Here is a 15,335-nt window from a genome sequence, read left to right on the forward strand (position 1 = left end):
ACAAGATGGAGTCTATCAAAGACGTATCTTCGAAAAGCATAAAGGAAACTAATGAAAGAACTAATAAAGGAGGCTTATAGCTTCAGTACCTTGGTAAAATATTTAAGTGCTCTCTAGCCAAACACTTGTTTTCCAGTAAAAGTGGCTATCAAGTTGCTCCTTAGAATAATGAACAGTTTTCGATTTAATGAACTCCATCGAATATCCATCTGTATCATTCCTAGGAAACTTCCCTAAATTTCCTGGAAAAGTCTTAGGACCTGTTAATCACAAGCAATTGAATCTAGCATTAACGCTTAATGAACATTGTCTGAAATGCTAAGTATTTCTTTAAGCATACAAGGGAATGTTATTTAATATTATATATACGTACACAACATACTTATTTACTATTTATTTACCTTAGTTTCTTGTGAACTAATTTATCATTCTTAAAAGTTTGAACCAATTCATTAATAACCCGTATGGTTTTACATACACATTTGTAAACAATTCAAATGAGGGAACATATCGTATAATTTTTGTCTTTCCACACTGTAAGTCGTATTAGAGACATTGAAAATCTCCCCCACTGCAAATACCTTCTTTGCCAATAATGCCCCCTATGGTTGGACTTGTATTTTGTTTGCTACATCAGTAAAATACTTGTAATATATTCCAAGATTCTAAAGAGTTCGATTGCAATTTTATTAGCATCCTGAGGAGGACGAGCACCAAAATAAGTGACACGGCACTAGTTGGACGTAGAGAGCTTCATGTTCCCGTGATTGGAAGCAAGAACATGATCCCAGATCATCTTTACGGAGCAGATGCTGCATCCCTGAACTCTCTCGAACCTGCTTTAAAGGGGAGCTCATATGCTGGACTGGTGTCGTAGCCATGTATGGATGTCAAAAACTGCATCTCTTACCATGATTATTTTTACCCCTCTGAAATAATAATGAAATTCAGGACCATTTATTCATTTTCGATGACATCACGGATCTACTCTTTGCGATGGACTGACCAAAAGAGGAATTTCTATATTAATTTGTACATTTGTCAAAGAAATTCAGTACTACGATTGACTAAAGGGCCACAAATTTTGGTGACGTGTATATAAGAGGACAAGGAATTAATCTGTCACTGTTGCTGGAAATGTGATAACATAACAGTAGACATCTTCCTGACGGTACAAACGCTGCCCTATCCTAACTCTATACTATTCAGCTGCCCCAGACACAATGTTCTGTATCCTAATTACCCACTCTAAACTAAACACATACATGTCTCACTGATTTTCTTAACACCCGAAACTTTATCTTTTGAACAAATCAATTATCACAAACTTCTCGAGAATCACCACTAATTCCGCAAACATTCTTACCCCGAGTCTTAGTATTTTATTTCTTCGCTTAAATTCTTTAATATCGAGACAGGGGATGAGGCTGCAAATCTCAAACCCTCTCCCAGGAAGCTATTACTTTCTTTCCCTGGCATCCCTGCATGAGTGAAAAGTGTGATTGCCACTGGTATCATGAAAGGAGGCTAATGTACAGATCAGAGGGCATTTTCTTACACGAGAGGGTCAACAGTCCTTTACTAAGCTTTCTTCTATGTTGAGGCACAATTTACCCGTAGCCTAAAATCACGAAATCTTCCTAGACTAGCAATGTCTATGTTATACAGCCTTCTACCACTACAGTCGCTGCCCTTGACAAATTGGTCTTGGGATGTGGTTACCTTGAGGAGGAGAGACAAATCCATCCATTAGGCACTATTCTGCCTTGAGATTCTGTGCATTAGATTTTAAAGTCAGTGGTTCTTACTAGGGCACACGTATCACTGTAGTAATCAATAATAGTTAACAGACCTTACCATATGTATATATAATATATATATATAGATATATATATATATATATATATATATATATATATATATATTTATATATGTGTGTATGTGTGTGTGTGTGTGTGTGTGTGTGTGTGTGTGATTATGTTATTCACATTCCTTTTTTGACCAAGACAGCAAATTCTTAATAGTGGGATAAGCAGCAGCACAATGGATTTTTCAGGAAAGGAGACAATTATTCTTTTTCCATCTATCTCAGAAATGAGAGGGGTAGGACTTGATGAGTAAAACTTAAGGACAAATCTGCCAGGAGACTGAGTTCAAATAAAAAAATAAAGAAATAAACAGTTCACCTGTACTGTATTGAACATTATAATATACTTTATCTTGTCATGTGTTTGGCTCTTTATGTCTTTTGTATACATTATTTATAAATTGTAATTTTTATTACATTAAACAGAACATTCTATAGGAACGAAATTAGTCTACACGCATAGTTGTTTCAATTGTTCAACTATACATCCCAGAGTGATGGTTTGAAGACCGTTACAGACTCTATTCCAGAATATACCAGTTATTCGCACCCCTGGAAGCCAAATATTGCCTCAGGGTACCACGTGGTCATTAAACAACCTTTCTCACAGCGACGATTTTCCGCCGTTTTTGGCCAGAATGGCCTCACTGAGGCCGTCCTTCGCCAATTTTTTTGTTTTTTGTTTTTTACATACTGGCTGATATGGAAACCAGTGGAAAATCTATTGCATTTTCGCAACAAAGCGCCAATATATTTTGAGTAAAATATTACCCATCATTTCAGTAATGAATTTTTAACTTACAAATATTTATTTCCTGAGTCATTGCGAATATGCATTGCACTTAACAATTTATGATTAAATACTATAGATATCGTGGAATGCGGACCTTGACTTACCTTCAAAATTTATTAGTACAATATATTAATTTGCGATAGTTAAATTTCAGAATGCTGGTACCTGTATGACTGAAAATACTTATGCTTAGTTTAAATCCTCCCTGGGCATAATAAACTAAAATAACATCGATAAAAGTTTCACCGAAATTCCTACCCTCCTCAAAATGACAATGTTGGGTGCTACAAAGATTCTTTTACTGTTTATTTTGACTTTTTGTTTGTAACAAACAAACGCTTGTTGCTTGTTATATCTTTCCATGAGGAAAAGACTGGAAATCTCTCGGACCGAGGTAGGGAAAGGACCCTTCACTGCAAAGAAAATACTGCGAGATAATATTTCATATTAGATCAGTGGTTCTTAACCTGGGCTACGCGCCCCCCCTAGTGGGCCGTCAGCAATTTCCAGGGGAGGCACAAGCCCTAAGGAAAAATGAAAAAAAAAATCCTTAAGTATTTTCGTTATTCTCTTAACAAGAGAGAGGAATTAATAATTAGAAGTTTATGATAAAATACAAAAGTATTGCTTTATAACGTTACCTTCCTAGAGTCTATTACTCTAGTTAGGTTCGTTGGGCTGCCCATGTTTTGTAATTATTGACCTCCCTTCCTATCCCTCGAAACTCTTTCTCTTTTTTTTTTATTTTCCTTTAAATCTGGGAGGGAATTGTACTCATGGAAGCAAAGGGGGAAGTGAAAGAAGGGACCAACTCTTAGAGGGGGCGTGGTAATAAAAAGGTTAAGAACCACTCTGTCTTAGATGCATACACGCATACTTGATACAAATTCAGAAATATATGCTAATATGAAAACAAACTCGTTTAATTTAGAGACTTACCTAGTGTGATGTATTTGTCTTGCTAATGATTCTTTTAAGAATTTTAAGGTTGGTTCCCCTGGCTAGGCTACAGCCATAGATTTTGAACATTTATTATGTATTTCAGGGAGCTTTTTTCTCAAATATCGTTCAAGCTAATTATTTGATCGAGATGGTACTTTGACACAGTATACAAGACACCTCCCGCTAATTTTTGGTGATGCCAAGCATCGCCGACCTATGCTTTCGAATGTCCTTTTCTCCCATACCGTCCCTCCCTACCTCTCTAACCCTCACTCCCCCCCCCCCCCTCATCCTTTCCTCAACCCTTTCTGGCCTGCCCGTCTCCGCACCCCTTTCTGTCTGTTATATTATTAATGAAATAGTTAGTAATATTAGATGTTATAAATATGTTGGTTTTAGTAGATTCTGTGTTAACTAATTAATGTTACTTTATTTACTTAAGTTATATATATAATGGGAGTAGGCTAAGAAGGGTATGATCTTCACCCTATTTTAACCAAAGGCTAAGAGAGACAAGGGGTAACTACGTAAGCGATGACGAATCTCGGTGGGAAACACTTCCTGTGCTCACTTAACAGTCACGGGGTAATAATAAAGTAAACATCTCCGTTTTCTTTAAGATGGTCTTGTGAACTGAGGTATACTTAAGAATTCCTCAATAATTATTTTGTATATATGTATAGCAATGCATAATGCCATATGTGTTGCATTGATTGCTGCAAATATAGGTATCAGGAAATTGAGAAGGAAAAAGGTGCCATCTTCCATTTTTCCTCCAAAAAAGAACTACGAAATGAACAATCAAGATTATGTAAAGGTAAACAATCAAAAGATGTGGCGTGTACATCTAAGTTTTGTAGCACTCATAAACAACTGTCTCAATTCTAATAAATAAAAGTAAAATCCTATTTTGGGACCTATCTCAGAAATAGGTATGCATATGAAAACAGTGCGTCACTTTACATTAATGATAAGTAATATCATTCAAGATGCATGAAACTCTTCTCATTCAGAGAAACACGATGATATTATGATAGTATAGTGATAGTAGTTTCCCCAAATTAAACCCATTTTTTTTTATTTTACCTGGTGACGCCTACATCTGGGATGGGAGGAGGGTGGGGGGAGAGTAAGCAGGCCTTTTTCTCTTGGCTATGACTCACCCTGTATATTGTACCTACTATCACGATCTCTTAAACCTTTTACCCCACTTATCGAGGTGTTGGCTACTTGCAAGCACGATAAGGTAACCAAAATTAAATCACAGTTTAATCTACAACCCAGTATACAATTTGCTACAATTAACAGAAAACATTGGGGAAAAGTAACCATCATTATGATCAGGGGGTAACTGGTTCCAAAAAGTTGGAGGGGGACAATGGGGTGGGTGGCGAGTGAAGCGAGCCTATTCAGGTTGGGGGTGTTGGGGGCGCTGTGAGCACCCCCAGAAAATTTTGAAATTTGAACTCTTTCTAGGGGCATTGTAAGGCCTGCAAAGGCAGGTAAACTAAATAATGTGGGTGGTTTAACATTAAACATCTGAAAGCAATTATGCCATATGTATGGATGCCATGAAATATTTGGTGGACACGCTGACCCTAGCGCATATAGAATTTGTCAATAGCTGTGCGTATTGATTTCCAATATATATATATATATATATATATATATATATATATATATAAATATATATATATATATATATATATATAGATATAATATATATATATATATATATATATATAGTATATATATATATATATATATATATTATATATATATACTATATATATATATATGTAAAATCACGAGCACAATTTTCCTATACATTGAAACAAAGCACCATCCATTCCTTGGAACTTTTCTGCCTTATCTGTTCAACAATATATGATACATGGGAGGTTAGGATTTTCATTAATATTAAATGAATAATAAATAAATATTTAAAATACATTCATAATATACCAAATGTTCTTTCAAACTTACATAAATTTTCTTGAGACGTTCAAAGAAAACTTCAGGACACTGTTTTTAAAGGGTAATGATTCAATTTTCCTTGCTCTGACTTTGTAGGCGCGTGTTATTTAACCATAATATTTATTATTTTGTAGGGGACAGAATATACTGTGTCCCTAAAATGTATATATATATATATATTTATATCAATTCAAAAAAAAGCCAAAGACACATGGATGTTTAAAGAAGATTTATTGTTGTGGAAACGTTTCGCACATGACTATGTGCATCATCAGTCTGCAAAATGACAGAGTAATAACATTAAAATCACTACAAATCACAGGATTCTTGAAATGAGGATTAAAAAACATTAAAAGACCTAATATGTTTTTTAATGTTATTTTAAGAATTCTGTGTGTTGTGATTTTAATGTTATTACTCTCTCATTTTGCAGACTGATGATGCACATAGTCATGTGCGAAACGTTTTCCACAACAATAAATCTTCTTTTAAACATCCATTTCTCTTCAGCTTTCCTGAACTGATGTTTAAGGATCATACTGCAGATAGTATTATATATATTATATATATATATATATATATATATATATATATATATATATATATATATATATATATATATATATATATTCCTCGACATTTAGCCACGAATGTAATCTAATAATAAATTCACTCAATCTCGGGATAAACACCGAAGGGGTGCTAATAAGAGATAAGCAACTGTCACAAGGTGCACTCGAACCACCGAAGGGTGTGAGTCCACCAGGTGATAGGTCGCTTATCACTTTTAAATTTCCTTTCAGTGGTATTCTGAGATTGAGTAAATATACTAAACGACATTTTCTTTAGCTTAATCTTTGTGAACATATAAGATTTCAGTGTAAGTGCCAAGAATTCAACGTAAAAAAATATGAATATTACTTCATATGTATATAGTCATTATTTAAATGAGTATGTAATTTCAACTTTAGGCGCATGGTATGAAAGATCTTATCTTGCAAGACCTTATCGGGTCAGGTAGTGTTCGTAATCAGATGTGGCTGACTAGTGCTGCATTACCTAGCCTCCAGTGTCAACAAAGTATCCGTATCATGAAGCTGAACATCATCTCCTGTGATTTTCTGCCATTTCGCGATTCTATCATATCCAAAATACAAAGAACAAAAGCTGTCAACTCAACATACGGCGTACGATAATACACAGAGTGAAAACGAATGACGGGTCATTTTTGTAATTATATTTTTATTTTGTATATGACTCCGTAGAGCGGTGGCAGGTGATACTCCTGTGAGCACTTGACATTAATTTTGGTCACGCTATACAATAAAATCGTAATTAATTATTAACTACAAACACAAGAAGAGCTGGCAGCACCGCGGTCACCCTTCATTAGTCTCTATTCAGGCTCTTACTAACCTCTCGAGTCTCGAGCCACTTGCCCGCTTCTGAGCTTCTCCCATCTCGGGCCACATTATGCTGATTTGGCGCTTTTTCCCGGCACCTTTCACTAGTTGTCTGGTGCAATATGAGTTACATAATTCCAATATAGGTCTAGTCTCTATTTTCTTCAGAATATCGACTTCCTTGTTGATTGGATGCACTTGTTTAATACCTTTAATGTTATTCTCTTCAAGTATTGAAAGTATGAGTCAGTTGGACCAGTCATAAATTAAAGCCCGTTGGACCTGTCATAAATTAATGTTTTTTTTTTTTCTTAGTATTGTTATTATTTCCAACTTACAAGCTTCGTGTAACCAACTCGTATTCTTTGAGAAAGCGGCTGATTTCAACCAGTAAGAATGGGTGTGCATCAGGATTACACCGGTACGTACGGCACGACACATCACTGGTAGGTGTGGATCTTTAACTTTTCACATCTCTCTGATTACTGAACTCTGGTTTTTTTTTTTTTTCATTTTTTATGCATAGCACTGAGAATCGGACAAGAAGTGCTTCTATTTATTAACAGCACCAGTTAATACCGGTGGAGCTGGTGAGTATGCGTTTTCTTTGGCACCGTTGTTTGCTTGTTTGTCCGTCTGTTTTGTTTAATGTATTACACATGGCATTATGAAAGTATTCATGCGGGAATTTTGAGCAGTTGCGTCTCGTAAAGGGCAACAAGTGATTCTTGTTGAATATTGAGCTGGTTGGGGGTAGGGGTGGGTTGAGGGTGAGTTGTAAGAGTATTTTTCCTCTTGAAAAATGTCGATGTTATATAAAGGTAATTACATATGAAAGCGATGAAAGCGAAATATCAATAATTAACGGTATTTTCAAAATAATTCGTAACTTTTCGCATAGTTATATTGTTTCACAGTATTGTAACCTTTTTCTTTTTTTTATTTGGCTTTATCATGTTTTCCCCAAACCCTCGGTATCTAATAGTAACAATGATTCCTACTCTGGACATTGCAGAAGTCTCCCTGCCTTGGTAGTCTTGCTCACTACTTGATCTTCAAAGAAATAGAAAATAAGACACGTGAAAAAAGAAGCGAATTGTTCCTTTCAGAAGAGAAATTAGACAGGCGGTGTTTACAGTTCAAGGGCAAGATCTTGCATAAGATCTCCGTTAGCTGTAGTTCTGCGGTGGGCCTGACATTCTTGGTTGCCACACTCGCCCTTGGAGTCTCGACGCCGCCTAGTCAGGCCTGGCTCTTCGCTTCTGTCGCCAAGATTGTGAGTGAAGTTCTCTTGCGAATTAAAACGAGAATGTGGTTCAATTTTTGCGTGAGTTGGTGCAGGCTTATTTTGCGCTTAGCTTTAAATCAGTTTGAGTATATGCAACGTTTATTTTGCGCTGGGATTCAAGTGTAGGTTCCTGCAGTGTTCAATTTGAGTTGAGATTTCAGCGTGAGCTCACGCAGTTTATTTTTTCATGTGATTTAAGTGTGACCTCAAGCAATATTTATTCTGGGATGTAAGTGGGAGTTCATGTTATGCTTATTTCGTGCTGTGATGTAAGTGTGAACTGATGCAATGTTAATTTCATGCAGAGAGATCTGCGTGAGTTCATGCAATATTTATTTTGCGCTGATTCAAGTGTGCGTTATCCCGTGCTGAGCTTGAAGTGTGAAAGTGTGAGTCATACAATGTTCATTTTGTATTGCGTTTTAAGTGTGAGTTCATGTATTGTTCATTTTGTGCTGAGATTAAGGTGTGAGCTACTGAAATGATATATTTTTTTTCTTTTTTTGACATTCAAGTGAGCTTTTTCAGTGAGCGTGAGCTCATACAATGTACATTTGTGCTAAGATTTAAGCGTGAGCTAATGAAAGGTTCATTTTGCAGTGGGTTTAAAGTGTTATTCCGTGTACTTTTCATTTTGTACTGCCATGTAGGTGTCTCTTCGTGTAACGTTTTTGCTCAAATGTTTCATTTAAGTGCGAGTTCATGTAATTTTTTTTTCAAAACTTCAATACAAGTGAGTTAATGCAATGTTTATTTGAGCTAATCTTTCTTTTAAGTTATAATTCATGCACTGTTTATTTTGTGCCGAGCCGTGTAATTTTTATTTAACATGCGTTTTGATTTGGGAACAAGTCCTAGAGGATTTAAGTGTCTACAATGAAAAAATGAAGTTACATGTGATCTTTCCGCAAGATCAAATGCAATAAATGGCCATGATATCAGGCCCTTGTTTGTTTCATCTGTACATGAAGCTGCGCTTGCAACAGGAGATGCTTCTCGCTGACGTCAGCTTCTTTGAAATCGTCTAATTCCCAAAAGTGTTGGAGGATCTCTCCTAGATAGTGACAACCAACGGTTTTAAGCCGGTATTGGATCCACCTTTGCGGCGCGTTTAATACAAGCCCCTTGTTGATGACCGTGAAAATACAAACAAAAGACTGTAGATATCATAAAGATAATGACACCCAAGAGATATTGGTCCTAGATAACAACCCCCGAACTTTGTTGAGGGTTACTATCTATGAAGGACACCTGGCGTTGCCATTTTTTTTTTTTTTTTTCACTTTTATTTACAAAGTATACATTTACAGTTTCTTACAATTTTTAATATTGTATGTTCATTACAATCTATTTACATAAATGAAATTATTGATTATATAAAAAAAAAGAATGGACATATTGCTGAGTAAATTTTTTTTACATTTATCCCCCAAGTGCGTTTAACTATACTTAACTCATCTGTTAAGGGCATTACTTTATAAATGATTAAGCATCCCAGGGAGCCTCGCTAGTTGCCTTATTGATATTCCATCCGCGTAAAAAAAAAATCCTGCTAATATGAAACATGCCTCCTTACCACAGACAGCCAATTGATTAAGCTTCTTATCGAAGGGGGTTGTGTATACCTACATGTTATAACTAAGGTAAATGAAGACTCCGCTTCAAAACAGTGTGGAGGGGGAAGCCGCATAATATAAGTCAAGTTTGTAAAAAAAAAATTGGTGATTGGTGGTATGCTCTCTCTCTCTCTCTCTCTCTCTCTCTCTCTCTCTCTCTCTCTCTCTCTCTAATATATTTGTATGTGTGTGTGTGTGTGCTTTAATTCCAGGGATAACAATTGTCGTATGAAATATTCAGTTTTCAGTGTCTGACATCCCATAAATTGCAGAGGAGGGCGCTTTCATTCATTGATTGGGAAATTCGGCAAGAAACATGTTTCGCCATTTTGTAATTGTAAAGACATTTGCAATGTTATCTTACTGAAGAATTCTCGTCTTTGATTGGCCCAAAATACACTTCTTGTTGTTACAATGCATCATTCCAGAAGACTTTTGCGCCATTCAAGTATTCTATTTAGTCTACATACTTACGTACTGCACGTAGTGGTATGATCGCATGAGATGGCATTTGTCATTTAACGTTAATACCATCTAATTTCATGATCAAATTGCAGGCTAAACCCGTTATTGGCAAGCCTTAAAAAAAGCAAAATCTTCATACCTATTTACATTTTCGTTGTCTTTCGGGGAGTTTGAAGGATTTGCTCTTAGTATCTAGTAAAGAATATAACGAAATATAAAATGCACAAAGCAAAAATCAAACTCTGAGAAGTGAAATAACAGTTTAAATTCTGCTGAAAGTATATATACGTCTTATTTGTGTGATATGCCGCTTATTAACCTTCCTTTGCACGCATGATTGTCCAGAGCAACCTTATGCAAGAGTTGGCTATTTTACTTTTCACTGATAGTTTTCTTATATATTATACTATCTTAATACTTCTCTCCAAATCATCAAATAACATTAGCGTAAGCGCTACTATCTGGTGGTTTGTGGTAAACTATTGTAAGGGAGGTGGAGTAAGAAAAATCAACCGTGCCATCAGGAGAAGAAAGGATATTGTTCCCAAAAATAACCAGATTTTCATTACGGTCAACTTTAACAAAAAATCTTGCAATTTCTCCAGTTGATGTGGGTTAACTTACGTCAACAAGTGTATTGTCAACATACCGTACACATAGTGTTTGTTTGTTTTCTGATTTAGGAAAAGATTCGTCTCTGAAGGTCCATAGACACTTTTTGTATATCTACGTATCGTATGATCGTTGTCTATCACCAAGCGATACGATACGGTGCAGCATGTTTATGTATCCACATATTGTACATCGGCGTGTCTTATCATCGTTGCATAGTGCAACAGAATGATTCAGTTTTTTTTTTTTGACAACGTGCAATGGAACAATGCCGCGCTCTCCGTCCACACGACGCTTTGTGAATTGTGCATCATTCGTTTGATGTGACCGCAATAAACAGACAAATGGCGGATTAAACATGTTGCATATCTTTGTATCAAATTTTGACACAACGGTGCAACGCTTCCCCGTCCACACTTATGCTCAGCGATGACAGCAGACGTGGATATGCGACAAGTGTGTAGGTCTTAACCGTTCTCATTCTCAATACAGTAAAACATGTCATAAAAACACGTCGGCAATTTATTGCATACATATCACAAACAGAAAAAAAACCTCAATAACTACAAGTAGGAAGTGAACCTTTGGTAAATGGTGGATAATCGTACGAATCGTTCATTTGGACTATAAATAAGCCGCTGTCTTGGATTCAGTCTGTTTGTGAAGTGTGTTCGATGAGTTACCAACGTGTTTATGACATATCTGTGGTGAGAAAGTGCCACACCTTCCGTCACTAGATCAAGTTCTGCGTTAAAGGTTTCGGAACGGGCCGTCTTTTATGCATAATAACAGTATCTTTGCGATCTTCAATAGCAGGTTAGATGATAAGGTTCATGATCGTAAGTATTGCAAAGAAGAATGATATCATGGTTGTAATGTTTTAAACATGCCTTCATATCGAACGATGCAAGAATGCTTGTACCGGCTATGTGGTGTAAGAGGACTCTGAAACGAGAAGTAGACTTGAGCTCAAATACATATTCTTTATAATTGATTCTGCTGAGTTTTACAAGTTGGTAAGTGGAGTTGTGACCTATAATATAAGACTGAGGAAATATTTGATCTATGTATTTTAAGTTATCCATAAAAGTAACCTGAATTAAGGTCTCCTGTGGTTTTGGCAGCATGGAGATCACCCTGAGTAACGTTACAGCCCTTATCATTTCATCAGTTTTTTGTGTTGATTAGCCTGTTGGGTCACGATCAGTACATACAAACTTATAGGTAACAGATAAGTTGGCATTAAGATTTTTCCTCTCTCTTCTCTCTCTCTCTCTCTCTCTCATACACATACATGCACACACACACACACACACACACACACACACACACACATATATATATATATATATATATATATATATATATATATATATATATATATATATCTTTATATGTTATTTGTAACAAAACATTTGTTCCTCAGTTGCATGACCATGGCGACAGACAAGGAACTAGATGATGTCCTGGATGCCATAGGATATGGTTTCTGGCAAATTCCTGTCATGGCATTGGCAATTGTCAGTAAGTATATTTGAGTGTTACTATGTATAACTACGATAATATTAATGCTATTGTCGCTGATTTGATTCTCAGAAAAGAAAATAGTAGTTGCGATTTCATTTTTATTATACCACATCGAAATTTTATAGTATTGTAAACATGCTGTAAAGAGAAATGATCAAGTTATATTTTCAAGCTGTTTCCGCAAATGTTTAATCAGTACATGCTGGCAAATAGTATAGATAGTCTCTGCGTTCATGAAGATATCTTTGTATCATTTACTAAAATACCTGTTCTAAATCGATAGATGTTATTTCAAAAATACGAGTGCTATTATTAAGTACCATGATACATTATTTGCTTCATGAATTTATCAAGATTCAGTGTCATGACTTTTGAGTGTCATCAAGATTTCGTTCTTTGGGGTGGTGTTTCAATATTGAATATCTGTTAAGAAGGTTCCTTAATTGACACTGTCTATTCATTCATTACCAAGGTTCTATCTATTTTCATATGTGATCCGAATACTGAGCTTCAGTTGTCTTCAGTTCCATAGACTATGTTTAAATACCATTTTTATTTTCCTTTTTTTGTCATATTGCGCAAGATACAAATAGCAAGGCTCTTCGCTTGCTATGAAACTCAGTCTCCCATCATTAAGGCTATTCATTCTTCAATGAATTCAAGAAATTCAGCATTCGCTTTTGATGTAACCACACGTGCCAACCAATTTATGATTTAGATAACAGTTTCAAGGCTCTTTACTCTTAATTCTAAGTTTCCATAAAAATTTTATCTGAAGGCTCTAAAGGAATCATTAGATGTTATGCTTAGTTTATAAAGCATCGGATTCCTTTCTCTAAGCCCTGATCATTTGACTGACTTTTTTTTTTTTTCAGCGTTGCTGGTTTTACCTGTGCATTCAATGGGTTCGACGCTATTAAGTGCCCCTGTAGCATTCAAGTGCTTTTCTGCGAGTAATGCTTCTCACCTAAGGTAAGAATCATTAAGATAGTTTTCGGCAGACTGCAGATAAGAAATCTTATGAAAATATATCGGTTCTGAGCTTGTCCGTCAGTTATAGATGTTGGTTAGCCGCTCTTTCAAAATACTGGTCAATGTGATACAAGAGAAAAAGCGGTGTACAAATCAACCAAGCGGAAGGCTCTCTGCTCCTCAGAAAAGCCAAAATAGATATAACTGGCATAACGAATTTACCGTTAGTATGAAATTCCATTTTTCTCTTTGTTCCTAGTAATCTTACTTTATTCTGTTAACATTTCATGCTGTTATACACACGCTCAAACACACACACACACACACACACGCTATATATATATATATATATATATATATATATATATATATATATATATATATATATATATAGATATAGATATAGATATATATATATATATATATATATATATATATATATATATCTATATCTATATATATATATATATATATATATATATATATATATATATATATAAATCGAGCTACAATGTCCTTTAATATCTAATTCGCTCTACCTCGGAATTAATATATTTTCATATATGCTTAACCGAAGGGCAATTTTTTCTCGATAATAGACTTGCCTGGGCCAGGGCGCGAACCTATGATCCTTACAAATCCAGGAACGTCAGTGAAGCTTTATCCTACTACACCACCGCGAGAGGTGGTGTAGTAGGATAAAGCTTCACTGACGTTCCTGGATTTGTAAGGATCATAGGTTCGCGCCCTGGTCCAGGCAAGTCTATTATCGAGAAAAATTCCCCTTCGGTTAAGCATATATGAAAATATATTAATTCCGAGGTAGAGCGAATTAGATATTAAAGGACATTGTAGCTCGATATATGTATATGAATCACGGAAATGTGATATGACTTATATATATATATATATATATATATATATATATATATATATATATATATATATATATATGTGTGTGTGTGTGTGTGTATATATATATATACACTTATAGTACCTTCAAAAAACTTTATTTGTTTGATCTCGATCAACTGGCATTCATTTATAAGTTTCATCTACTATTATGTAAAGACTGCTGAAAAAATGCAAGAAACGAGAACCCTTACCATAAGTTGGTGACGTAAGTAGCCTATTCGTGTCACGGATGGATTTTTCCCTCGCCATGACATTAAGATACGAGAATTAGAATAATAATATTTGTATACATATACACTTTTGTCAGTCTTCTTGCCTGGAGACACGGGTCGGAGAATGGTAGTGTGTCCTAGTTGACACGGTGGGTATGAAGACTGATGTTTACGTTGCCTGGGAATTTGGGTAGGCCTGTCCTACCTGCTATTACATGATATTCCTTGTGTGTATGGGTCTTACTACTGATGAAGCCAGGTGATGTCTTCCCACTGGGAGGCAATTGAAGTGCTGATTTCCATTTTAGGGGTATTGAAGAAAATTCCTGGTACTCGGCTTGTTCTTTATTACTCATTACATCCTGCCAAATTTCTCCCAGGCTTAGTCTCCTGGACTTGATTAATTTACCTAGTCTTCAGAACTCCTGGACTAGATCCGTGGACTAGATCCCTGGACTAGATCCCTTGCAAGGGATAGATAATCATTTGTATTAATAATTTGGGAAAATAGCCAGAATGAAGGCTGGACCTGTTGCGTCCTTCTCACACGAGAGCATTCGTGATTCTTACATGTGTCTTTTAGTGTTACCAAAATGCAGACGAAAGACAGGGCAGCGCTCCCATACTCAGAGCGAAAGAAAAATAAAACAAGGGACTGGCTACACTGCTACGCACTCGATGTTCACAACAAAAATGAAAACATTTTACAGTTCCAATCGCTTTTACAACAGCAGTGTAAAGATATT

The 15,335-nt window shown here is 35.7% G+C and overlaps 1 protein-coding gene across 1 annotated transcript in view; it reads left to right on the top strand.

Moving 5' to 3' along the window:
* Window positions 1-7,153: 7,153 nt before the first annotated feature.
* Window positions 7,154-15,335, top strand: part of LOC135211545 (solute carrier family 22 member 20-like) — a 35,178-nt gene continuing 26,996 nt past the window's right edge. The window contains exons 1-3 of the mRNA XM_064244848.1: window positions 7,154-7,428; window positions 12,390-12,487; window positions 13,366-13,462. Coding sequence (XP_064100918.1) covers window positions 7,379-7,428; window positions 12,390-12,487; window positions 13,366-13,462 — 245 coding nt within the window. The 5' untranslated portion in view covers window positions 7,154-7,378. The remainder of the gene's footprint in view (window positions 7,429-12,389; window positions 12,488-13,365; window positions 13,463-15,335) is intronic.

This window comes from Macrobrachium nipponense, chromosome 4 (assembly GCF_015104395.2).
Source record: "Macrobrachium nipponense isolate FS-2020 chromosome 4, ASM1510439v2, whole genome shotgun sequence".
In the NCBI taxonomy this organism is placed as follows: domain Eukaryota; kingdom Metazoa; phylum Arthropoda; class Malacostraca; order Decapoda; family Palaemonidae; genus Macrobrachium; species Macrobrachium nipponense.